A 25550-nucleotide genomic window follows, 5' to 3' on the forward strand; every position below is an offset into this window, starting at 1 on the left:
TAGAGTATAGAGCGAAAGAAATAGTGCACAAAGGTGAAATATTATTTATGTGTTATGAAATCAGCCTCACTAGGCAAGGCTACCCCTGTTCTGAGATAGATGTTTCAAGCTATCTTGGCCTAGGGCCATAATGGTACCATGTCTTTAACTCAATTGTATAGTACACATCTGAAAATGTATAAAACATAAACGTCTAGCTTAATGAATATTATAAAGTGATTACTTGTAAAATTGATACCCAGGTTAAATAACTGAATATTCCTAACATTCCAGAACCCTATACTATAGCACCCTCCCTCCTTTCCAGTATCTTCCCCATTTTTTTTATAGACTGTTCTGATTTTTCTTAGAAGTTTGTAAGATTTTTCTAAAAATCTTACACAGGTTATGCAGGCTGCAAATACCTTCTTCCATTCAGTGGCTTGTTTTTTAACCCTCTTAGGATATATTCTAATGAACACATATTCTTAATTTTAATGTAGCAAAATCCATTTTTTCATTTATGATGTGCACTTTTGGTCCTATTTTTTATAATCTTTGCATACCTCAAAGTCATGAAAATATTTTACTATATTATCTGCGTAATCTTTGGTTGTGCCTTTCACATCTGTATAGTCAATTCACTGGAAATGATTTTTGTACATGGTATCAGTAAGTTCAAGTTTCCTTTTTTTTATTACTATTTAGAAACCTAATTGCCTCCACACTATTTTTTAAAACAAATTTCTTTTTTCCCATTTGTCATAAATCAAATGTACCTCCCTTTCTCATAAATCAAGTCTCTATATATGCCTGGGTCTACTTATGACTTTCTGAATGCTTCCGTCGGTCTATTTATCTATTTGGCAATATTACACTATTAAATTAAATTACTTTAACTTATTAAAAGTCTTAGTACACTACCGTTAATAAACCCTACCATTTTATTTTTCTATTTCAAGAGTGTCCTAACTATTCTTGGCCCTTTGCTTTTCTATATAAATGTTAGAATAAGCTTTGGTCAAATACTGTGCCCCCCCCCAAAAAAAATAATTTGTTGGAATTTATACTATGATTACACTGAATTTAGAGATGTTCAGATCTATGTGAGATGTGACATTTGATGATATTGATTCCAATAATGAACAAGGTATATCTTTCCAGAGTTTACATTTTCCTACCTAAAAGTCTTACACATTTTTGTTACATTTATTCCTAAGTATTAACTATTCTTTGATGCTACTGAAAATAATATCGTATCTAAAATTTCATATTTGAGCTGTTTATATAGAAAAAATACAATTGATTTTCTTGACCTTGATTTCATTAAAACTATTAAATTTACTTAATAATTTATCCGTAGATTTATTTAGATTTCTATGAAATAATCATATCCACTAGCATTGAGTTTTACTTTAGTGCCTTTTATTTCTTTTGCTTGCCTCATTGAACCAGCTAGGACCTCTAGTACAGTAATAAATAGAAGTGGTAATAACAGGCAATCTTGTCTTATTCCTAATCTCATAAGGAAATCCTTCAACATTTCATCATTAGGCATGTTGGTTGTAGGTTTTTTGTAGTTATTCTTCATTAAATTAAAGAATTTCCCTTTTGTTTCTAGTTTGCATTTTTAAAAAAACATGTACCCTGAATTCTATCAAGTGATGTATATGTATCTTTTAAAATGATCTTTTATCCTATAAAAATTACATGGACCACTTTTTACTGTTATTGCACCCTTAAATTGAAGCAATAAACAGAAGTTGGTCATGATACATTATCCGATTTAAAGTTTCTGGGTTCATTTTGCTAATATTTCATTTAAGACTTTTGCATCTACATTGGAATAAGATTGAGCTGTTACTATCCTTTGCCATAATGTCCTGGTTAGGTTTTAGTATCAAATGTATGGTGGCCTCATAAAACAAGTTGGAGAATGTTCCCTCCTTGTCTGTTCTCTAGATGGGCTTAATAGAATTGGATAGTGAAAACCTATGAATCTAGAGTGACCTTTGAGAGGGTTTTTAATTACTGATTCAATTTCTTCAATAGTCAAGACTATTTAATAATTTCTATATAAGACTTCCTAACAAGAAGTTGTGTCACTTTTGGTAATACATATGTCTTTTTCCAGGAATTTGTTAACCTAATCTCAATTACCAAATTTATTGGCATGAAATTGTTTCTGTTTTCTTACAAAATTTTCAATGTTTGTAGGATCTGTAGTAATGTCTCCATTTTTGTTCTTGATGTTAACTATTTCTGGCTCTTGTATTCTTGAGCAGTCTCACAAGTTGTTCATCAATTTTACTAGTCTTTTCAAAAACACATTTTGGCCAAGTTAATCTTTATTGTTTGTTTCATTATTGTTAATTTCTGCTCTCCTTTCTCTGTATTCTTTGGGTTTATCTTAATGTCATTTTGTCATTTTTCAAAATGGTTACTGATATCATTAAATTTGTGCCTTCCTCTTGCCTAATGCCAGTTTATATAAATTGTCTATAAATATGCCTATAATAATGATTTTTTATATACTGCAATTTTTATTATAGTATTTTTGTTATAAATCCATTCAAAATATTTTCTTATGACCATTAAGATCTTTGATCTTCTTTGATTCATCAGTTACTTAGAAGCATAATTTTTTTATCTTTCCAAAGTATGGATATTCCAATTATAATCTTTGCTATTATTTTCTAGTTTAATGGCATGGGGTCTGAAAAAAAACTCTGTATGAGTTAAGTCTTGTGAAATTTGTTGAAATATGTTTTGTTATTCCACTATATGATTGATTTTTGTAAAAATTCCTGCTGTGCTTGGTATTTTATATTCTGAGATTATTAGATTCACTTCCGTATATGACAGTTAAGTCATATATATGACAGTTAAGTCTGTTATATTGTTAAGATGTTCTATATCTTTAATTTATATATAGATAAATAGATAGATCTCCATCTATGGTTGTAGATCTATTTTTCCTTGTAATTCTAAGGGTATCCCCATCTTTGGCAGACCTTGAACTGCTACTTTTTTCCCTTAGGCCCATGAGTCTATCAAAAGTACTACTCAGTACTGGGGCACCTGGATGGCTCAACTGGTTAAGTGTCTGACTTTGGCTCAGGTCATGATCTCACAGTTTGTGAGTTCGAGCCCTGCATCAGGCTCTCTGCTCTCAGCTCAGAGCCTGTTTCAGATCCTCGGTCCTCCCACCTCTCTGCCCTTCCCTCACTCTCTCTCTCTCTCTCAAAAATAAACATTAAAAAAAAAAAAAAAGTACTACTCAATACTAACAAGCACTCATTATGTACCCAATTAACTCTCCAATGTCTTCAAGCAAAGGTATCGGTATTTTGTCTAGCTTTTCTAGTTTGTATTAAAAGGAAGATTTGTCCAAAAACCTAGTGCTCATTACCGAAGGCAGAAGTTTGAACTCAAAATGTTTTGAACTAAAAATGTTTTTAGCCATGAAACACCTTGTGAAATGAGCTTATATGGAAGCTCAGTATATGAAATATAGAAACACATTTTAATTCTAGTATCCTGGAGATAGAGAGAGAGAGAGAGAAAATATATACATATATATATGTGTGTGTATATATATATACACAATAGATATATATATGAAGAAAATAGAGACAACATATATATATGTTATCTCTATTATGTTATCTCTATTTTCTTCTCTTTTAATTTTATAGATAAATGAACTAAACTTATATCTCCTCATAAAGTATTTAGGTATACCCCATACATTATTTATATTAGGTATATATTAAATTATAAATATTAATTTATACTTTACTAGGTAACTTAATAAATGAAATTTATCTATGCATTAATAAGTATAAGTTAAGTGACTTCTACATATAAAGTAAAATGCTATAGGTTCTTAATTGACAAGGGAAAGAAGATACGGCTAGTTGTCACATGTTTTTAAATTAATGTGACACTGACTTGGGTTTTAATAGCTAGATATTAGGAGGACAGGTTCATTTCTCTTCCCTCCTTGTGGTTTCCAAGTAGAAGAATTTCCACCAAATTTCTGACCTTTTCCCAGAAGTGAGTTATCTGATTTTCAGGTTTAAAGTTTATTTATTTATTTTGAGAGAGAGAGAGAGAGAGAGAGGGAGGGGTTGAGAGAGGGAGAGACAGAGAATCCCAAGCAGGCTCTGCACTGTCAGCACAAAGCTCGATGTGGGGCTTAATCTCACAAATTGTGAGATCATGACCTGAGCGGAAATCAAGAGTTGGACGCCTAATTGACTGAGCCACCCAGGGGTCCCTGATTTTCAGGTTTAAAAGAAGGAACCAGGTATGCTTGGCTTGGCCCCCTTCTCTTGTTGGATTAGTCTATCTGCAGAAAGGGTGCATCCTTATTTGTTCTTTAGCCAACACCAACAGAACTAGGCTTTATGGGGTAGTGTGGAAGGTTTGGGTTGATCCAGCTCTGCTTACGACTGGATCAGTACATTTAATTCTCAAAGTCAATTTTAGAGAACTCACTTGGATCAAATCTATACCATGCCCTTTAATGTAGCTTTACTCAGTAACGAAGCCACATTCTGATGATCACCTGTCTGATTCCTACATTTCTCTCTCAAATGGTTCTGAACTTGGGCAGAAATAGAGGGTGTGTGTACTAATATCCATCCCCCAAAATGCTTATAATCACCATACTTGGGTTATAGTGAGCATTTATCAGAAGTCCAGAACTCAAGGTTCCAGAGTCAAGAATATCTCTTCTGACCACCAAAAGGGGGAGAAAATAAAAAGGCCTGAACCAACTGCAAGGTGTAACTTCTTCCTCCAGAATGACCTCACTCTATGTTTGGCTGTCTACAAAAGTTATAAGATCCCTCAACAGAAAATGGGTTACAAAATCTGTAATTGCAAGTGTGACATTAAAGATTTTGAAACCATGCTTCCTAGACTGGAACTTAAGATTTTTCTGATCATCCTTCCAGAGTATCACTCTTTAAAATGAAGCCTCTTCATTTATATATTGTAATATTTCAATAATGACCATCATTCTTTCAAACCATATGAAAATACCAATGAAAGTAATATAAGTTGTAGTTCAATAATTTGCTTCAAACCATTAAACTGTAGAATATTGTTTTGATATTTACATATTTCAAATATTAATGGCTAGCTTTATCTTTACCATTGTTCTAATCAAGCAGCTTCTAAAGGTAATGCAACAGTCAGAATCCAATACAAAGATTAAAAATACATCTTTCAATACTTTTTGTTAAATATATTCCAAGCCATTCTGCTGTTGTAAGTCAGTTTATAGAAAGTTAGCTTTATTATATTCTCTGTGATTTTTATAATAAACAGATTAATTTCTAGGTATTTCAAAAAGAAAATCCAAGCTATGGTGGTTCTATTTTCCTCATTGCCTATTCAACTGTTAGTTGAATACTATCATCTTTTGACTATCATTTAGTTTTTCAAAGTCATGGTTTATTCTTTTCTTTCTTTCTTTCTTTCTTTCTTTCTTTCTTTCTTTCTTTCTTTTAATGTTTTATTTATTTTTGAGACAGGGAGAGACAGAGCATGAACAGGGGAGGGTCAGAGAGAGGGAGACACAGAATCTGAAATAGGCTCCAGGCTCTGAGCTGTCAGCACAGAGCCCGACGCGGGGCTTGAACCACGGACCGCGAGATCATGACCTGAGCCGAAGTTGGCCGCTTAACCGACTGAGCCACCCAGGCACCCCTGGTTTATTCTCTTCTATCTTGAGTAGTACTTCAATGTATATATACTGAAAATGAAGTCGCATACCCATCTTTAATTCTAATGGGAACTATGATTGTACAGAAAAATCCTAAAATGTACTTCTTTTTTACTCTGTGTATTTTTGCAGCTTGAAAACAACATTATTTTTTATGATTTGGAAAACTACCTATTTTAACTGGACAATATTTATTAAAATTCAGTTTTTAAATGGAACTTAACAAAATTCACCTCCCATAGATTTGTTTGGTGATGAAAGGAGTAGTGGAGGCATACTGAACAACAAAAATTAAACTAAAGGCATCTTCCCAACTTATCAGGCTGATGGATAAATCTGAAATATCCTTATTGGAGCAAAAAGTTTATTACCATTTTTTGGATGCTTTTACTTGGCTTTTGAAAGCAAAAGTATATAAACCAAATAATCTCATTTCCATGTAGGTTATTTCTGTCACCTTCAGGTTTGTGGCTGTTGTCCTTGTTTGGTCCTTCAAAGGTAAAGACTGTGCAAATTAAAAGTCTTTTGTAGATAATAGCGGGTATGAATTTTTGGTCTTTAGCTTTTTCTCTAGCTATATAAATGAAAAGAGACTTTCAATTGCAAACTGCATTGTGGAATTACTTTATATAAAACTCACAGGGTGTAGAAATGTAAACAAGTACCTGGAGTTACTCCAATCAGTACCAGGGCCTGACAGTGATCCTCTTGTGTCAGTTGCATACTTGTAAACCACTAGCAGGCACTGTTTACAAAGCTCAACCAGGCGCTGGCAACATTGGAGCTGCAAAGGAGTCACCACCTCCGGGCTTTTATTGAAAATACTCTCCCAAGAGGATCTGTGGGCATGGAAACAGACATGACCTCATGTGGCTGTTAAAAAAGGCAACCAGCTTTATCACTTACCTAGCAACAAACCAATAAGGAAAAGTAGAAGTGGCCTCAGAACATGTGAAGTGACTGCAGGTGGTTGAAAGGTATAAAATAAATATATATTTGAAAATTAATCTTTATATTAAAAAACACAACATAGAATTCATATGCTATCTGTCTCTAAAGACTTTACTGATACCAACTGTGGGTAGCTATCAGCATGGCTTCCTAACACCTCCTAAAAATTTCCATTACTCTATATTAAAGTATATGTAAAATATCGAGCTTATTTCTCAAAAGTTAGGTATTCTAAAACTTTAAGCTTTCTAAAGTCCTTGTTATCTTTACCTTTATATTAATAATAATCCCAAGATCTGAGGAGTTAAAATGGTGGAATAGTAAGGGGACCCTATACTTGTCTCTTCCCTTGAACATAGCTAGACCAACATCAAACCATGCTGAACACCTAGGAAGTAGATCTGAGGATTAACAGAACAATCCGCATAATTTGAGACACAGAGGAAGGCAGAGGCAGGTACTTGGTGCAGACAGGTGAACTGGGGGAGAGAAAAGCTGCGGTGCTGCAGAGCGGAGGGAGCTATTTTCATGGAGAGGAGAAAGACAGAGGTGGCTGCAGGGAGAGAGCAGCACTCGGGTTTGCATAAGAAAACACCCCCCTGAAAGCAGCTAGAGAGAAAGAGTGAAAACACACACAGGGGACTGCACAAGAAAATGGTTCCCCAAAACCACCGGAGGGGGGGGAAGGAGAGGGTTTCAATACCGCCAGTTTTTTTATTAAACAGCTGAGCACAGAGTCTGAAGTTTCAGAGATCAGACTCTGGTGTTGTCCGGGCCCCAGGAGCAGGCAACTGGCCTGAGGATCCCCTAGGTCCCATAGGGAGAAATGGTTCCTCTGTTTGGAGTACATTTGGTAGAGGTGATACAATCTCTCTGTGGGTAAAAGACAAGGTGGGCACCATCAAGCTGCCACCGATATAGGAAGAAAGATGCCAGTTGAGGCCAGCAAATCCTGGAGCCAGCTGTGTGTTGTGATTTACCATAAACTCTGAATACTGCCACTGCACGGTGGCATGACCATTTCCTGGGACAAGCCGGCCACAGGACAGTGAGATCCTCCCCCATAAGATCACTGAGGGTCTGAACTGTAAAGGTCTCTGAAGTGTGGGGTTTTGAAACACAGCTGTGCCTGAGATAAAACTCTGGAGAGAGGCACTGTTTGATAGGTGGACAGCTCAGACACAGACAGGGTAAGGCAGGGAGCTGATGGAAGCAGTGGACACAGGAAGGGTGGCTGACCATGCATCTGTGAGGGCGCAAACTTCCCTCCCTGGAGACTAGAGAATGGGGTGAAGCCATTTATCATTATTAGCCCACCAACACTGATCCACCCCAATGAGCTAAACAGTGCCTCCAAGTGGAGAATAGAGCCATTACACAAAGGCCCCCTTGTGCCCTCCAGGCACATCTCCATTAGGACAAGTTGGCCTGAGAATGTGAGCAGCAGACCCCTCTCCCAGAAGCCCAGCACAAATCCTTTCCCTGAGATTAGCCTACCATAGACTACTGCAAAGTTTCAGCTCTAGGGGAAACCTGATCTAGTTTCATTTGGTTTTTTTGTTTGTTAGTTTGCTCATTTTGTTGTTGGTGCCTCTGTTTTTGTTGTGTTTTTCTTCTCTTTTGTTTCTTGGATACAGAATGGACACTTTATTTATTTTTTTAATTTTTAATTTTTTTCAAACTTTTTCCTATCAAGCTTCTCTTAACTAGCAGACCAAAATACACCTAGGATCTAGCTTCCTTTATTTGATTTTTAAAAATTTTTAAACTTTTATTCCATTCTATTATTATTATTGTTGTTGTTTTCTTCCTCCAAAATGACAAGATGGAGAAAGTCACCTCAAAAGAAAGAACAGAAGGAAATGATGGCCAGGGATTTAATCAATGCAGATATAAGTAAGATATCTGAACTAGAATTTAAAACAATGATTATAAGGATACTAGCTGGGCTTGAAAAAAGCACTGAAGACACCAGAGAATCTCTTTCTGCAGAGACAAAAGAAGCAAATTCTAGTCAGGCTGAAATTAAAAATGTTATCACTGAGATGCCAACCCAGTGGAAGACATAAAAACGAGGATGGATAAGGCAGAGGAGCAAATAAGCGATACAGAAGATAAAAATTACGGAAAATAATGAAGCTGAAAAGAAGAGGGAAACAAAGGCCAGGGATCACAAAGGCAGACTTAGGAAACTCAGCAATTTATTAAAACATAATAACATTTGTATCATAGGAGTCCCAGAAGATGAAGAGAAAGAAAAAGGGAAAGAAGGTTTATTTTAGCAAATTTTAGCTGAAAACTTCCCTAATCTGGGAAAGGACACAGACATCAAAATCCAAGAAGCACAGGGAACTCCCATTAAATTGAAAAAAAGTTAGCCATCACCAAGATATATAGTCAAATTCACAAAATAAACAGACAAGGAAAGAATCCTGAAAGCAGCAAGGGAAAAAAAGTCCTTAACCTACAAGTCCTTAACCTGAAAACAGATCAGGTTAACAGCAGATCTGTCCATAGAAACCTGGCAGGCCAGAAAGGAGTGGCAAGATATATCCAATGTGCTGAATGGAAAAAATAGACACTCAAGAATACACTATCCAGCAAGGCTGTCATCCAAAACAGAAGGAGAGATAAAGAGTTTTCTAGACAAACAAAAACTAAAGGAGTTTGTGACCATTAAACCAGCCCTACAAGAAATTTTAAGAGGGACTCTGAGGGGGAGTGAGGGGAAGACCAAAAGCACAGAGATTAGAAAGGACCAGAGAGCATCACCAGGTAACACAATGGCACTCAATTCATATCTTTCAATTAACACTCTGAATATAAATGAACTAAATGCTCTAATCCAAACACATAAGGTATCAGAATGGATAAAAAATGAGATCCACCTATATGCTGCATACAAGAGCATTTTAGAGCTAAAGACACATGCAGATTAAAAGTGAGGGGATGAAGAACCATCTATCATGCTCCTGGATGTCCAAATAAAGGCAAAATAGCCATACTTAATCAGACAAGCTCGATTTTAAAACAAAGACTGTAATAAGAAATGAAGAAGGGCATTATATCATAATGGCCCTATCCATCAAGGAGATCTGACAATTGTAAATATTTATGCCCCCGACTTGGAAGAACCAAATATATAAATCAGTTAATGATGAAAATAAGGAAAGTCATTGATAACAATACCATAATTATAAGAGACTTTAATACCCCACTTACAACAATGGACAGATCACCTCACCAAAGCAGAAAATCGACAAGGAAACAATGGCTTTGAATGACACAATGGACCAGATGGACTTACCAGATACATTCAGAACATTTCATCCTAAAGCAGCAGAATACACATTCTTCTCCAGTGCACATGAAACACTGTCCAGAATAGATCACATAGTGGGTCACAAATCAGCCCTCAACAGGTACAAAAAGACGGAGATCATAGCATGCATATTTTCAGATCACAATGCTATGAAACTTGAAATCAACCACAAGAAAAAATTTGGAAAGCCCTCAAATACATGGAAGTTAAAGAACATTCTATAAAGAATGAATGGGTTAACCAGGAAATTAAAGAAGAAATATAAAAATACAAATGAAAATGAAAACATGGCAGTCCAAATCTTTTGGGATACAGCAAAGACAGTCTTAAGAGAAGAGTACACTGTAATTCAGGCCTATCTAAGAAGCAAGAAAGGTCCCAAATACACAACCTAACCTTACACCTAAAGGAGCTAGAAAAAGAACAGCAAATAAAGCCCAAAGCCAGCCGAAGAAGGGAAATTTAATAAAGATTAGAGCAGAAATAAATGATATAGAAACAAACAAACAAAAAACAGTAGAACAAATCAATGAAACTAAAAGCTATTTTTTTTAAAGAATAAACAAAATTGATAACCCCCTAGTCAGACTTATCAAAAACTAAAGAAAGAGGAACCAAATAGATAAAATCATGAATGCAAGAGGAACCAATGCCACAGAAATACAAACAATTGTAAGAGAATATTATGAAAAATTATATGTAAACAAACTGGGCAGTCTGGAAGAAATGGACAAATTCCTAGAAACACACTACCAAAACTGAAACAGGAAGAAACAGAAAATTTGAACAGGTCCATAACTGGCAAAGAATTTGAATCAGTAAATCAACAAGAGGGGCGCCTGGGTGGCTCAAGTCCGTTGAGCGTCCGACTTTGGCTCAGGTCATGACCTCGCACTCCATGAGTTCAGGCCCCGCATCGGGCTCTGTGCTGACAACTCAGAGCCTGGAGCCTGCTTTGAATTCTGAGTCTCCCTCTCTCTCTACCCCTCCCCCACTCATGCTCGCTCGCTCTCTCTCTCTCTCTCTCTCTCTATCAAAAATAAATAAACATTAAAAAAAAAATTTTTTTTAAATCTCCCAACGAGAGTCCTGGGCCAGATGGCTTCCCAGGGGAATTCTACCAGACATTTAATGAAGAGTAAATACATGTTCTTCTCAAACTTTTCCAAAAAATAGAAATGGAAAGAAATCTTCCAAACTCATTCTACAAAGCTAGCATTATCTTGAATGCAAAATCAGACAAAGACCCCACTAAAAAGGGGAATTACCGGCCAATATCCCTGAAGAACATGGATGCAAAAATTCCCAGCAAAATATTAGCAAATCAAATTCAATAGTACATTAAAAGAATTATTCACCATGATCAAGGGGGATTTATTCATGGGCTGTATGGCTGGTTCAATATTCACAAATCAATCAATGTGATATACCACATTAATAAAAGAAATGATAAGAACCACACGATCCTGTCAATAGATGCAGAAAAAGCATTTGACAAAATACAGCATCCATTCTTGATAAAAACCCTCAATAAATTAGGGATAGATGGAACATAATTCAACATCATAAAGGCCATATACAAAAGAACCACCGCTAATGTCATTGTCAACGGGGAAAAACTGAGAGTCTTTCCCCTATGGTCAGGAACAAGTATGTCCACTCTCATCGTTACTATTTAACACAGTACTGGCATCACACAACAAAAAGAAATAAAAGCAACCAAATAAGCAAGGAAGAAGTCAAACTTTCACTATTTGCAGACAACATGATACTCTATGCAGAAAACCTGAAAGTTCAACTGCAAAAAAAAGTGCTAGAATGAAAACAAGAATTCAGTAAAGTTGCAGGATATAAAATCAACGTGAATAAATCTGTTACATTTTTATACACCAATAACAAAGCAGCAGAAAAAGAAATCAAGGAATTGATCCCATTTGTAATTGCACCAAAAACAATAGATACCTAGGAATATATCTAACTAAAGAGATAAAAGATCTATACTCTGAAAACCACAGAACAGACATAAAAGAAATTGAAGAAGACACAAAAAAATGGAAAAGCATTCCATAGTCATGGATTGGAAGAACAAATATTGTTAAAATGTCTCTACTACCCAAAGCAATCTACCCATTAAAAAAAAAATTTTTTTTTTAGTGTTTATTTATCATTGGGAGACAGAGAGAGACAGAGCATGAGCATGAAAGGGGCAGAGAGAGGGGGAGACACAGAATCCAAAGGAGGCTTCAGGCTCTGAGCTGTCAGCACAGAGCCCGACATGGAGCTCGAACCCATGAACCCCGAGATCATAACCTGAGCCTAAGTCAGATGCTTAACTGACTGAGCCACCCAGGCACCCATCAATCTACCCATTTAATGCAATCCTTATCAGAATACCACCAGCATTTTTCACTGAGTTGGAACAAACAGTCCTAAAATTTGTATGGAACCAGAAAAGACCCCAAATAACCAAATGTTGAAAACAACCAAAAAACAAAAAACTTGAGGAATCACAATTCCGAATTTCAAGCTATATTACAAAGCTGCAATCATCAAGACAATATGGTACTGGTACAAAAACAGACACATAGGTCAATGGAACAGAACAGAAACTATATGGTGAACTAATCTTTGACAATGTTGGACAGAACATCCAATGGAAAAAAAGACAGTCTTTTCAACAAATGGTGTCGGGAAAACTGGACAACATGCAGAAGAATGAAACTGTACCACTTTCTCACACCATACACAAAAATAAATTCAAAATGGAAGAAAGACCTAAATGTGAGTCAGGAAACCATCAAAATCCTAGAGGAGAAAACAGGCAACAACCTCTTTGACCTCGGCTGCAGCAACTTCTTACTAGACAGGTTGCTGAAGGCAAGGGAAACAACAACAAACACGAACTACTTGAGTCTTCATCAAGGTAAAAAGCTTTTGCACAGTGAGAGAAACAATCAACAAAATTAAAAGACAGCCCAAAGAATGGGGGAAGATATTTGCAAACAAAATATCTGATAAAGGGTTAGTATCCAAAATCTATAAAGAACTTATCAAACTCAACACCCAAAAAACAAATAACCCAGTTAAGAAATGGGCAGAAGACATGAATAGACACTTTCTCAAAGAAGACATCCAGATGACTAACAGACACATGAAAAGATACTCAAGATCACTCATCATCAGGGAAACACAAATCAAAACCACGATGATATACCACCTCACATCTGTTAGAATGTCTAAAATTAACAACACAAGAAACTACAGGTGTGGGAAAGGATGCAGAGAAAGGGAAATCCTCTTGCAGTGCTGGTGGGAATGCAAACTTGTGCAGCCACTCTGGAGAGTAGTATGGAGATTCTTCAAGAAACTAAAAATAGAACTACCCTAGGATCCAGCAATTGCACTATTAGGTACTTTCCCAGAGAATACAAAAATACATATTTAAAGGGGTACATGCACTCCAATGTTGACAGCAGCATTATCAACAATAGCCAAATGTCCATCAATTGATGAACTGAGGAATGGATAAAGAAGATGTGATATATATATACACACATATATGCATATGGAATATTACATATACATACATATATATAATGGAATATTATTCAGATATCAAAATGAAAGAAATCTTGCTATGGCAATGACATGGATAGAGCTAGAATGTATTATGCTAAGTGAAATACGTTAATCAGAGAAAGACAAATTTCATTCATATGTGGAATTTAAGAGACAAAACAGATGAACATATGAGAAGGGGAGGTGGGGAAGGGAAGAGAGGGAAACAAACCACAAGAGATTTTTTATGACAGAAAACAAACTATGTGTTGATGGGGGGAGGTGGGTGGGGCGTGGGCCAGAAAGGTGATGGGTACTAAGGAGAGCACTTGTGATGAGCACTGGGTGTTGTATGTAAGTGATGAATCACTGAATTCTACTCCTGAAACCAATATTGCACTGTATGCTAACTAAAATTTAGTTTTTTAAAAAAAGGGGGAAAAAATAAAAGATGAAAAAATAGAAAAAAATAATGATCCCACAAAAGAATTTAAAATTTGCTGTGATTTCATTTGTGGTCTCTGTGCTAGGAACATGTAAATTAATCCTTTGACTATGACCACTCCTTTCAAAACCCTTTCAAATGTAATTATATATCCATGATATTTCTAGAGCACAGTTTCTCTATTCTAGAAGTAATGTTATCTCAATGAATACTGCCTGACTGAAATCTCAAACATAGTGTTCTTCCTCCTTTCATGCACTCAACTTATACCAAAGCAGGTAGTAGTACACACTTTCTTGGTAAACTTAATGTGTGTGTGTGTGTGTGTGTGTGTGTGTCTATGTACACGCAGGTACACAAATATATATAAATATACTTACAATTCTAAATTTACCATGATGATCCCAATCAGGAAACACCTCATCACCCACCCCCACCACCACAGAGAGAGAGACACACACAGAGAGAGAAAGAGATTTATTTCCTTAGTGTAAATGAAACTCTTTTTAAGTCTCAAGGGGAAAGTTTTATTTGAGACTTGGTAATGGTTCAGGTCTCATTTTACATAAACCAACTCGCTTAACCCTCAGAGAAAGAAAACAGATTTTCAGAAAGAAAAAAAATATTAAGGAAAATATTTTTCTGAAGAAATTTACTTCCCAGTGGGAAATTCAAAGACTCCATTTTCAATTTTCTGTGGATATTTGATATCTTTGGAATTTTTAAAAATGCTTTAAAAACTCAGAAAGGCATTTTTTTTAGCAGAAAGGCTACTTTTTATTTTTTTGGGAGAAATGTGGTCCTAAAAAGATAGCATGTCATCAGTGAATGACAGGTTTTCTTAAAAGGAATGAGATTCAAATGAATAGACTGAAAGGAATAAATTTTCTTCCATATTCTGAGATATTCAGGACTAAATATAATACTGTTTTTATTATTTTAAGAAAGTTATTGCATTCAAGAAGCAGTAATGTGCTAGCTAAATTAACTTTTAAAATAAGTTTTAATTTATTACTAAATATAAGAAAAACTAGATCTAACACATACATGTTTGTATATATCCATATATACCTGTGTGTGTGTGTGTGTGTGTGTGTGTGTGTGTGTGTGTGCAATTGACTTAACCTAATTTGATCAAGAAAAATATTGGAGAATACCAATTAATTACAGAATGTTTTTATAATTAATATGTCTTAATTTCAAAGTCCTACATGTTTAGGCCCAGATAAATAAAAATTTCATATAAATACAAATACATTCAGGAAAACATCCTGTGTTACAACTGTCTGCTTAGGACTTTTCTCTCCACTGAAATTGAGTATTGCTACATCCTCTTCTCTTAATTTGGATATATTTTTATTTTGATCCTTTGGAGCCATTTGATTAGATCCACTATCAAGTTACACACATCATGGCAATTTTTCTTTTCCTGATTTGGAGTATAGAGACATAAGAAAAGAACAAATAAAATGGAAGCAAGGTAAAAAGAGCTTTTTCTATAACACTCGAATTTGATGGAACAGTCTGAATATTATATAAGTTATATCACCAGCTCTGCTTCTCAATCTCTCATTCTTCCTTAAATATTTAAAATAAATATGTGGATCAAAGTCTTTTACCAATTTTTGTTGTGTATGTTCACCACCACAGGCCAAAGACCACATTCTACTCTATTAATTCATATTTAAGTGTCAGCGCACCAGTGTTCATAAAGAAAAAAAGAAAATGGATAGGAATTGCTTCATTTGGTACTAGGCTAACTTTCTCTGCACAAAGGAAACCTATCTTTCAAACTGAGTATGTTAGAACTATGTCCCCTACCTCCTATCCACTACACCTGGCATATAGAGGCATATAGAAATAAGAAGGTGAAAGGATGTAAAAATAACTTATAATACCAGTTCCTTTTTAAAGAACCCAAGGTCTTATCTGCCTTTTTTCTGTATCTAACTTCCGAAAAACAGAAGAGCCAAAATCCATAAATTGAAAAAGAAAAATTAACTGGTTAAAAATTTGTTTGGTACTCCCTAATGCTCAGAGATACATAACAGGAAACAACTTTAAACAACCATTTTTAGTAATATAACAATAAGATACAGAATAGTGAATACTTCTGGCAATAAAGGGGAGGTATTAATGAAATCCAGAGACTTGAAAAGCCTCTAATTATCTGGCAATCCAATATTTTTCACCAACTTTCTCATCAAAATATTTAATAAAGTAGTTATCTAAAAAGTAAAACTGATTCATCTTTTTTCTCCTTCTCTAATAGAAGTCGGAATGGATGACTGAGTGGACCAAAGTTAAGTAGCAGAAAGGAGAAAGGAAAATCAAAACAAAACAAAAACTGGCCTATACCATCGGAATAAACAGCAACAATTGAGCTGAAAAGTACTAACAACAACACATCCAATTGAAAGTGATATGAGAACAGGAAGATTCATGTCATTTTTAGTCTATATGTTATGCATATATTTTTAAGTAGGCATATAATTCAGCCTGAAAGCAGACTGCTTAGAATACTCCTTATCATTTCTTCTTGCCTGAAGATTCTAAGAGAAAAAACTTTTCCATGAAAAACTTCCACTAGAAAATGCCTTTGGCTAACAGGTCCAAACAGATTCTCTTTCTTTGGGGTATACAGATCATAGTTTTGAGTGGAGAAAAGGCTTTTCCAAACAATACATTTCTTCTCCCATACGTCCCCCTGCCTCCTCTTTTTTGTTTTACCTGGAAAACTATTCTTCCTCTTCCTACAAGTCTCAGCTGAAATGTTACATCCTTTGGCTACCTTTCATGAGCTCTCAGACCTGAGTTTGAGTCCACAGCACCAAGACTTCCTCTATCCCAGCAAAACATAGCAGATAATTTTATTCATGAAAATTCTAAGAGATATTCCCCTACAGAGAACACATTCAGAATGTGGGGCATCATGTGATAACAAGAGAAGGTCCCATGTAACAACAAGGGTCACTGAGCATGGGCTTTAGCAGCCTGGAAAAGTAAGAAAGAGGGATAAGGGTGTTTTCTATTTGGTGCATCAGTAAAACTTCTGGGCCAACTCTAGGGAAACCTGCCACAAAGGTTCCTATGATATTCTTTGATGTGTCTGGATGTGGACAGGGAGTAGTTTATTTATTTTGCTTTGTTATTGGGGTGTTGATGGGCAGAGGAAAGAATCAAGGTGGCCCAGACTTATTTGAATTATATTTTTCCAAAATTTTACACCTAACTGTAAATGACAGTTGTGCTTTTATTAAAATCATTCTCTTAGAACTGAGTTTAGAGTAGATTTTTGCCTTGACTATTGGGCTGTTAGGCCAAACGTTAAAGGAGTATGCATTGACTAAACATGACTCAAAGGATTACCAACACTACTCTGGGTCTAACCTGTGAATCAAACACAATGCTGTGTGACTTCATGAAATTGAGGAAGCCTAAGAAACCCATTCGTAAGGCTGCAAAATAAAACCCAGTGTTAAACTCACCTCTACAAACCGCCAAAATTTTAAAGAAATGGATGGAGTATGGAGGTCAAATTGGGCTCAAAGCTACTCCTGCTCTATTTGCCCAGATGTGGTGGGGCTGGGGATCTGACTAAGGCTATGGGACTTGCAATCAAGCAAGTCTGGCAACCACTGGGAATGCTGCTTTGAAGGGAATCAGTGAAACACACAGCTAAGAGCTTGGGCTCTTGTCTCAGACAACCTGGGTTTAAATCCATGCTCACCTAGTTACTATAAGAACCTGGATACATGCTCTCTCTATACGTTAATTTCCTCATCTATACAATGAGAATAACAATAATAATTTACTCAAAACACTAAAGTGGCAACTATAAAACTATTTAATATGTAAAACAACGTCAGGCTTTTAGTAAGTCTTCAATAAATGTTGTTAACTCTCATCATCAATACCAATAATAATAGATACCACCAGAGAAATTTAAGGGGAGTATTGTGCAAAACACAAGAGAAAAAGATTCTGAATCCATTAATATTTTACCAAACTAGTTCAGGGAAGAGGAGCCCTAGAGGCAAAGAAGAACCACTTGATGGGCATCTTTAGGGTCTGGAGTTGGAGATTATCTCATGAACTCAAAGCTACCAGCACTAGTTTCAGTAGCAGACTGTCTGACTGTTTTCCCCGGTGAAAAATAGCTGGGATTCATATGTAGCATTCCAACCAATGGATCAACAAACAGAAAACAAAACAAAACAAAACAAAACAAAACAAAACAAAACACATTCCAACTGTGAGTCTAGATTGAGAGAACTTCTACAAAGAGGCAACAACTAACAGGCCATAGAGCATAGTTCAAATATTCCACTTAACTATCTGAGGAAATAATTTATAGCCAAGATTACTCTCAGGTTTTACCCAAACCCAGAGCACCTTAGAAAGTCTTCCTGTTGTGAATGGCTACTGAGGAGATAGTAGTGAGAGTAAGTCTGCAAATGATATGAATGAATCAGTACTAGATGACCAGAATATTTAAACGGAGGACATTCAGACATCATTTCAGACTACAATAGGCTGTTATGATTTTACCAAAAAGGAAGTACAGGCTGGGTCTTTACACTGAATTTAAATAATGCAAAGGGAATTGGAGGGATAGGGTTGTGGAAAGCAGCCCGGTCAGACACTTAAGGACACCAAAAGCTCCGATGAAGAAAAGAAAACATTTTAAAGATATTTGAAAATAACGAGCTTGTTTTTCTGGCACAAGCTTTAAGTAGAAAAGTAATGACAAAGAGGACTAGAGAAATAAGAAAGAATCAGCATATTAGAGAGTGTTGTGTCTCTAGATAAAAACTCTAGACTTTAATGATAAATGAGGGAACTCACTACAGATTTTAGGAAATGACCCCTGACAGTAGGATGGATATGGGAAACAAAAAACTGGAGGCAAAAATGTCTAGAAATCTACTAATCTTACCTAGCCTTTCTATAAATGGCTAGAATACTTTATGTCTCTTTTATAATCATTACTTTTTTATATCTCTTCTTTTGTCTACTAGAGGCAACAAAGCTTATTGGTTAAGACCATAAATTCTTGGGCCAGGTTCCTTGAGGCCAAATCCCAGTTGCACTAGGTCCTTAGCACCTATCTGTGCCTCAGTTTCCTTGTCTATAAAATGGTGATAAATCATAAAACCTGTTATGAGGATTAAATCACTCATTATACATAAAGTGTTTAGAACAATGCCTGGCATGCAGTAAGTAGTATAGCTTTAGCTATTATCATTTTTAAGAGTCTTGCGGGGATCTGTGGGGAATTCAATTCTGTATCTCCAAAAGTATTCAAGGTGGTAATAAGTACTTAGCAATAGCTAAGAACAATGAAAAAGAAAGTAGCCCCATGGGAATGTGACAGAAAAACTAACAGGATTTAGTAAACAATTGAAGATGCAGAAGCCCCTAAAATATCAAACCTGCATAACAAAGGGATTAAGGGAAGGCCAGAAAGGTAGCCCTTTCTAATTGAAAAAGAGGTAGGGAATGTTTGATTTTAAATTATCTTAAGGCTAAAGAAACAATGAATCACAATAGCTTTGGCAGGACTGAAATTTTGGAGAGGGACGGTAGCCGTATTTTGGAAGTCTGTTGTATGAAGGAAAGAGCAAAAGAACATTAAGAATATTGATTCGCAATTGAGATTTTTCATTAAGACTACTTTCTCTTCATTGAATTCAATTTAGTTAGGTGTTATGTTCATATTCATTATCTCATCTAAATCAGTTCAACTGCTATAAACTACAGCTGAGTGCAAAAAAATTATATGCAGTAAAAAATATCCATATTTTAAGAGATCATTATGGAAATTCAACCATTTTATTGGCCTTCCTCTAACCAAATAATAAAATGTTAAAAGTAACAATAATAAAAGATAATTTAGAACTTACCCTGAATCACAGAAACAGTTCCACAGTCCTTGACCATGACTCCAGAGTAAGCGATTAAAAACCCTATTGAAAATCCGATATAAATTTACTTCCTCGACATCAGGTACCTTCCAGATGCGTGGAAGAATTGTACGGATACTTGTTTTTACTATGTCCAAAACCTAGTGGAAAAACCAAAGTTATTTCAAAATCTAAGTGTGTAAGTGTGTGTCTAAAATTCTAAGATGAATATATGTAATTCAAGCATAAATACACACACACACACACACACACTAACTCATTAAACAACAGCACAGAGTAAAAATCCCATGAATTTATGTAAGTTTGGTGTATGCCACAGGTGGCAAATCAGACCATTGGAGTAAGAAGAGATTAAGTTTGAAGTTAAAAATTTAAGTTAAATGCAAATTAAATCAATAAATGGAGATTGAAAAATAGTAAGCTTTACTTAAAAAATAAAGCTGAATCCTCATTCACTCGATTTAAAAAATCAGCTCTAGAGGGATTAGAGTCTTAAGTTTAAAAAATAAACCGTTAAGAAAGAATTAAATCATGTCATCTGTAGCAACGTGGCTGGAACTGGAAGGTATTATACTGAGTGAAATAAGTCAGTCAGAGAAGGACAGATATCATATGTTTTCACTCATTTGTGGATCTTGAGAAACTTAACAGAAGACCATGGGGGAAGGGAATGGGAAAAAGTAGTTACAAACAGAGAGGGAGGGAGGCAAACCATAATAAACTCTTAAATACAGAGAACAACCTGAGGGTGGAAGGGGGTGGGAGAAAGGGGGAAAATGGGTGATGGGCATTGAGGAGAGCACTTGTTGGGATGAGCACTGGGTGTTGTATGTAAGCGATGAACCAGGGAATCTATCCCAAAAAACAAGAGCATACTTTACACACTGTGTGTTAGCCAATTTGACTATAAATGATATTAAAAATAAAATAAAATAAAATAAATTTAAAAAATAAAAATAAAATAAACCACTAAATATCTTAGTGAAAAGCATTGGTGAATATCTTTTAGTCCTTAGGTTATAAAAAGATTACTTTAACTCACAAAAAGTGTGGGTCATAAAAGAATAATAGATTGATTATATTAAAATTAAGAACTTCTGGCCATCAAAAAATACATTCAAGAAAATAAAGGATCAAGTTACAAACTGGGAAAATAGATTTAAAATATATACCTCCAACAAAAGATTAATATCAGAAATACATAATGAATGCCTAACAAATTGTTAACATAAACACCACCAACTTAGAAAAAAATGCACAAAAATACATGGACTGGAATTTCACAAAAGAGGGAATAAATTTGCCCGATAAACATAAGAAACAAAAATTAAAACCATAAGATATCTCTTCATGTCCATTTAACTGACAAAAATTCAAAGTCTGACAATACCAAGTGCTGGAGAAACAGGGACGTGCAGGGTCTCTTAGACACTTTTGGTGGGAGTAGCAATTGGTGCTGTCACTCAAAAATGGCTTGGCATTATCTCCTAAAGTTAAAAATTCATATACCCTATAACCCAGCTACGTTGGTCCTAAGAGAAATCCTCTCAGAGGTTAAAAACAAGAGGCATGTACAAGAATGTTTTAACAGCTGTTCACAATTGCAAACAGCTGGGAACATCCTAATTGTCCTTCAATGGGAGACTGAACAAATAAACTGATACCCTCATTCCAGTGAACTATTATACAATAATCAAAATGAATGAAATACAACACGCAAAACACAAGCATCCTAGTAATATAATAGTACATTTTTAAAAATGCAAACCTGAGTTATAATATACAGTATGGAATCCCTTTAATAGAAGTAAAAACAACTAGGGGCGCCGGGGTGGCGCAGTCGGTTAAGCGTCCGGCTTCAGCCAGGTCACGATCTCGCGGTCCGTGAGTTCGAGCCCCGCGTCAGGCTCTGGGCTGATGGCTCAGAGCCTGGAGCCTGTTTCCGATTCTATGTCTCCCTCTCTCTGCCCCTCCCCTGTTCATGCTCTGTCTCTCTCTGTTCCAAAAATAAATAAACGTTGAAAAAAAAATTTTTTTAAAAAGAAGTAAAAACAACTAAATATTAAAAATACTTATGGGGAATAAATATAGACAAACAAGAATTTATAAAGAAAGAAAGTAAAGAACTAATAAATCCTGAATTCAAGAAAATGGCTCCCTGAGATATGGGGAGGATGTCCAGGGGAATGGAGTAGAGTCATGTGATTGAATAACAGGTCACTGCCAGGAACAGAAGTTTTGTTTTAGATGTGGGGGTCACAAACGGGACAGTGACCTTACAAACACTAAGTAAAAGCAGGTCATATACAGATCATTAATGAGAGAGTATCATGAAATAAGAACTATGATTAATCTAATTCTGGACAACTGAAATCCTAGAGGTTCTAAAAAAATTTGTAAACCCAAAAATTGACTTTGCCCAGTTCACATCTATTTAATAATTATACAATGCAGTATTTCCAATGAAAAGTCTTAAAAAAAAAATAGGAAGCACCAACAAATACAGTTATTCAAACAGTTATTCAAGACTTTTACTTTGTATTTTGTTTATCTAATTGAAGGAACTGCCTGGAAGTATGTGAGTGAGTGGTGAGAAGAGAAAGAAGCTTGCAAACATCAAGGCTGAAGAAAGACAGATTTCCCTCAATTGGCACAAATGTAGAGAGAACTGGAGGCAGATAGAGGAAGAATTTAATTTGCCTGTCTTTAAAACAACCATATTTAAAGAAGTGATACTAGTTCTCTCTGAGAAGGCAAATGTAGAATAAATATCTGTTCAAAATCAATTTAGTAAAAAACTTTCAAAACACTTTATTTAGAGAAGAAGGTCGACTCCAACTTCTCATGATGAATTGTGTGAGCCTCATGCCTTCCCTTCCTGTTCACCATGAAGTGGAAACAGTATTTGCAACTCCCACTGCAGGTTAAGGGTATGTCAGATGAAGGGGCAGCGAATAAGGAGAGAGAATGCAATCTGTAATAAAGTCGCCTGGGGAAAAAATTGTCCTGGAAAAGCTCGTTATTACAGGTAACAAATGCTTAATAATTAAGAAGTATTTAAAAATTTTTTTGATATGAATTATTCACAATAATACTGATATGTGTATTGATTAATACCTTTTATTTTTTACAATTTTCATTTAAGCTATTAGTTTAACTCATGTGTATATTTTTTAATGTTATTTATTTTTGAGAGAGCAAGCAGGGGAGAAGCAGAAAGAGGGAGACAGAGAATCTGAAGTGGACTCCACACTGACAGCAGAGAGACCGTTGTGAGCTCGAACTCACAAACACGAGATCACGACCGGAGCTGAAGCCGGACACTTAACCAACTGAGCCACCCAGGCACCCCAAACTCTATATTTTTTTAATGTAGAAAGCAGTACTCATGACTGATGTGATGGAAGAATCCACACGAGCAGTAAATGATAAATTTCAATAAATTTTCCTTTCTACTTTCTATGTATTAGTGAGTAATAACAGGCCAAAAGTCATAACACAGGACAAATTTAAAAAGCAGCCATGCTAACGTTAATTTCATATTCTATTAATAAATAGCTATTCAACTTTAAAGCATTTGAGATTATAAGTTATTTGTTTATTTCTTTTTGAATACATTTTATGGTAAAATGCACACAACGCATAAGAACCAAAGAGAAGAGCCTGCCTGCTCTATACTAAGCACTATACTAGGTGCATTATTTAGTGGAGACCCTCTTGGCCACTGCTCTGTACATGTTTTAGTCTTAGTTTAGAGGGAATTTTAAAGCCATGATCATCTAATATCCTAGCCCACACATGACTGAAGGCAACTTCAGAAAGCAGCTAGGGAATTAGGGGTGGTGAATGCTTGTGCTCTACTCCTAATGTTTCCTCCAAAATGGAGAGATGAATACATTTGCTAGGCCTCTTGCACAACATCAAGTATCTCTGCCTGAATGATTTCCCAGAATCATGAGACCAGCATGGTCTAGGCAACCCAGGAACTTGCTCCTTCTTTTCCTGAGCAGCCCACTGGGAACATACATTCTACTTTGCTTCTCTTTGCCCTATTTTTATTTTATTTTATTTTATTTTATTTTATTTTATTTTATTTTATTTTATTTTATCTTATTTTATGTTATTTTATTTTAATGTTTATTTACTTATTTTGGGAGAGAGATAAAGGGCGAGTGGGGGAGGGGCAGAGAGAGAGAGAAACAGAGAATCCCAAACAGGCTCTGCGATGTCAGTGCAGAGCCTGATGCGGGGCTCAAACCCACGACCTGTGGGATCATGACCTGAGCTGAAATCAAGAATCGACTGAGGCACCCAGGTGCCCCTGCCCTCAATTTTAAAGGAGGCAAGCTCTCTGCTCCTGGAGAAAGGAGGGGGTTAGAGAGACCTGTAATTTGGAGGGCACGAGGGCATGTAAACCGAGGGGACAAGTACCTGAATCCCTGCATCTTCCCTCTGAGCCTTCATATGCACTCTTTCCTCAGCTTGGAACAGTCTTCCTTATCTATTCACCTGGTGAACCTACTCAGGGACAACTTTACCTGCCATTAAACTATGATCCCTTAATCCCCGGTTCCTCCTCTATTAATAACTACCTTGCTTTATTTTAATTTCCTGTTTCACTAATACAGACTGTTAATCCATATAAAGGGAGGCATTATGCCCATCTTGGTAAAAAACGTATCATGTCCTCAAGGCTGAAGATAGGTCTAGCACTCAATAGGTGTTTATCTTAGTGAAACTGTTCCTTGCATCAAAGTGAAACCTATGCAGACACGGTAAAAATCAGAGCTCACACTTTTTGAGAGCTTCCTATAGACCTCACTGTGAACCAGGGACTGTTCTAAACGCTTTTACATAGAACAATTCACTTAATCCTCAGAACAAAAACATAAAGTAGGTACAAATTGATCCACAATCCTTTTCCAAAAAATCACGAGGCTGGATTCCATAATCAGAAATATTTCTATTTCCGCAGGAAAATATACGAATATTCAAACCAAGACATGAGACAAAAATAACACATACCTTCCTGTCAAGTCATTGTCATCAAATGAATTCAAGTAGATTAGGTTTTGCTGCCTAATGGTTATGAAAAAATTTCATTTATTTTTTTGTTTATTTATTTTGAGAGGGGGTGCCAATGGGGAAGGGGCAGAGAGAGGGAGAAAGAGAATCCCAAGTGGGCTCCTCTCAGTGTGGAGCCGGATGCGGGGTTCAGTCTCAATGATTGCAAGACCATGACCTGAGCCAGTATCAAAAGTTGGAGCCTAACTGACTGAGCCACCCAGGCACCCTGGACATTTTTTCGTTCTGAGAACACTTCTGGATCTCATTTTATGGATGAGAAAACTCTGGCATGGGGCAGGTAAATAACTTCGCCAAGATTATACAGCTAGTAAATGGACAGTTCTGTAGCCAGAACTTCTGGGGAAGCACTACCCAACACTGCCTCACAACTAATTTGATCTGCCCAGGTGTGAACAGCAAATTCTACAAGAGAATCAAATTGTTACTTCTTAGATTCAGATTTGCCTCTAATCAAGTGATACTTGGGAAAATGGGTTGGGGTACTGTACATAAAGAAGGCTGCCCAGGCACGCCCTCTATCAGGGCCATGGTGAAGGGTCTAGT

At 36.0% G+C, this 25550-nt stretch overlaps 1 protein-coding gene across 4 annotated transcripts in view; it reads right to left on the reverse strand.

Moving 5' to 3' along the window:
- The window catches only part of TTLL7 (tubulin tyrosine ligase like 7), a 147044-nt gene that overhangs the window by 8857 nt on the left and 112637 nt on the right, over positions 1-25550 (reverse strand). For 3 of the 4 annotated variants that reach the window (XM_040470779.1, XM_040470777.1, XM_040470778.1), the window contains exons 19-20: positions 19899-20059; positions 6382-6555 (exon numbers count right to left, since the gene is read on the reverse strand). In XM_040470779.1, coding sequence (XP_040326713.1) covers positions 6382-6555; positions 19899-20059 — 335 coding nt within the window. Of the gene's footprint in view, positions 1-6087; positions 6291-6381; positions 6556-19898; positions 20060-25550 lie in introns of all 4 variants that reach the window. The other variant, XR_005788697.1, reaches the window with a different exon arrangement.

Source organism: Herpailurus yagouaroundi, unplaced genomic scaffold, assembly GCF_014898765.1.
Source record: "Herpailurus yagouaroundi ecotype Mexico unplaced genomic scaffold, PumYag 77, whole genome shotgun sequence".
NCBI lineage: Eukaryota > Metazoa > Chordata > Mammalia > Carnivora > Felidae > Herpailurus > Herpailurus yagouaroundi.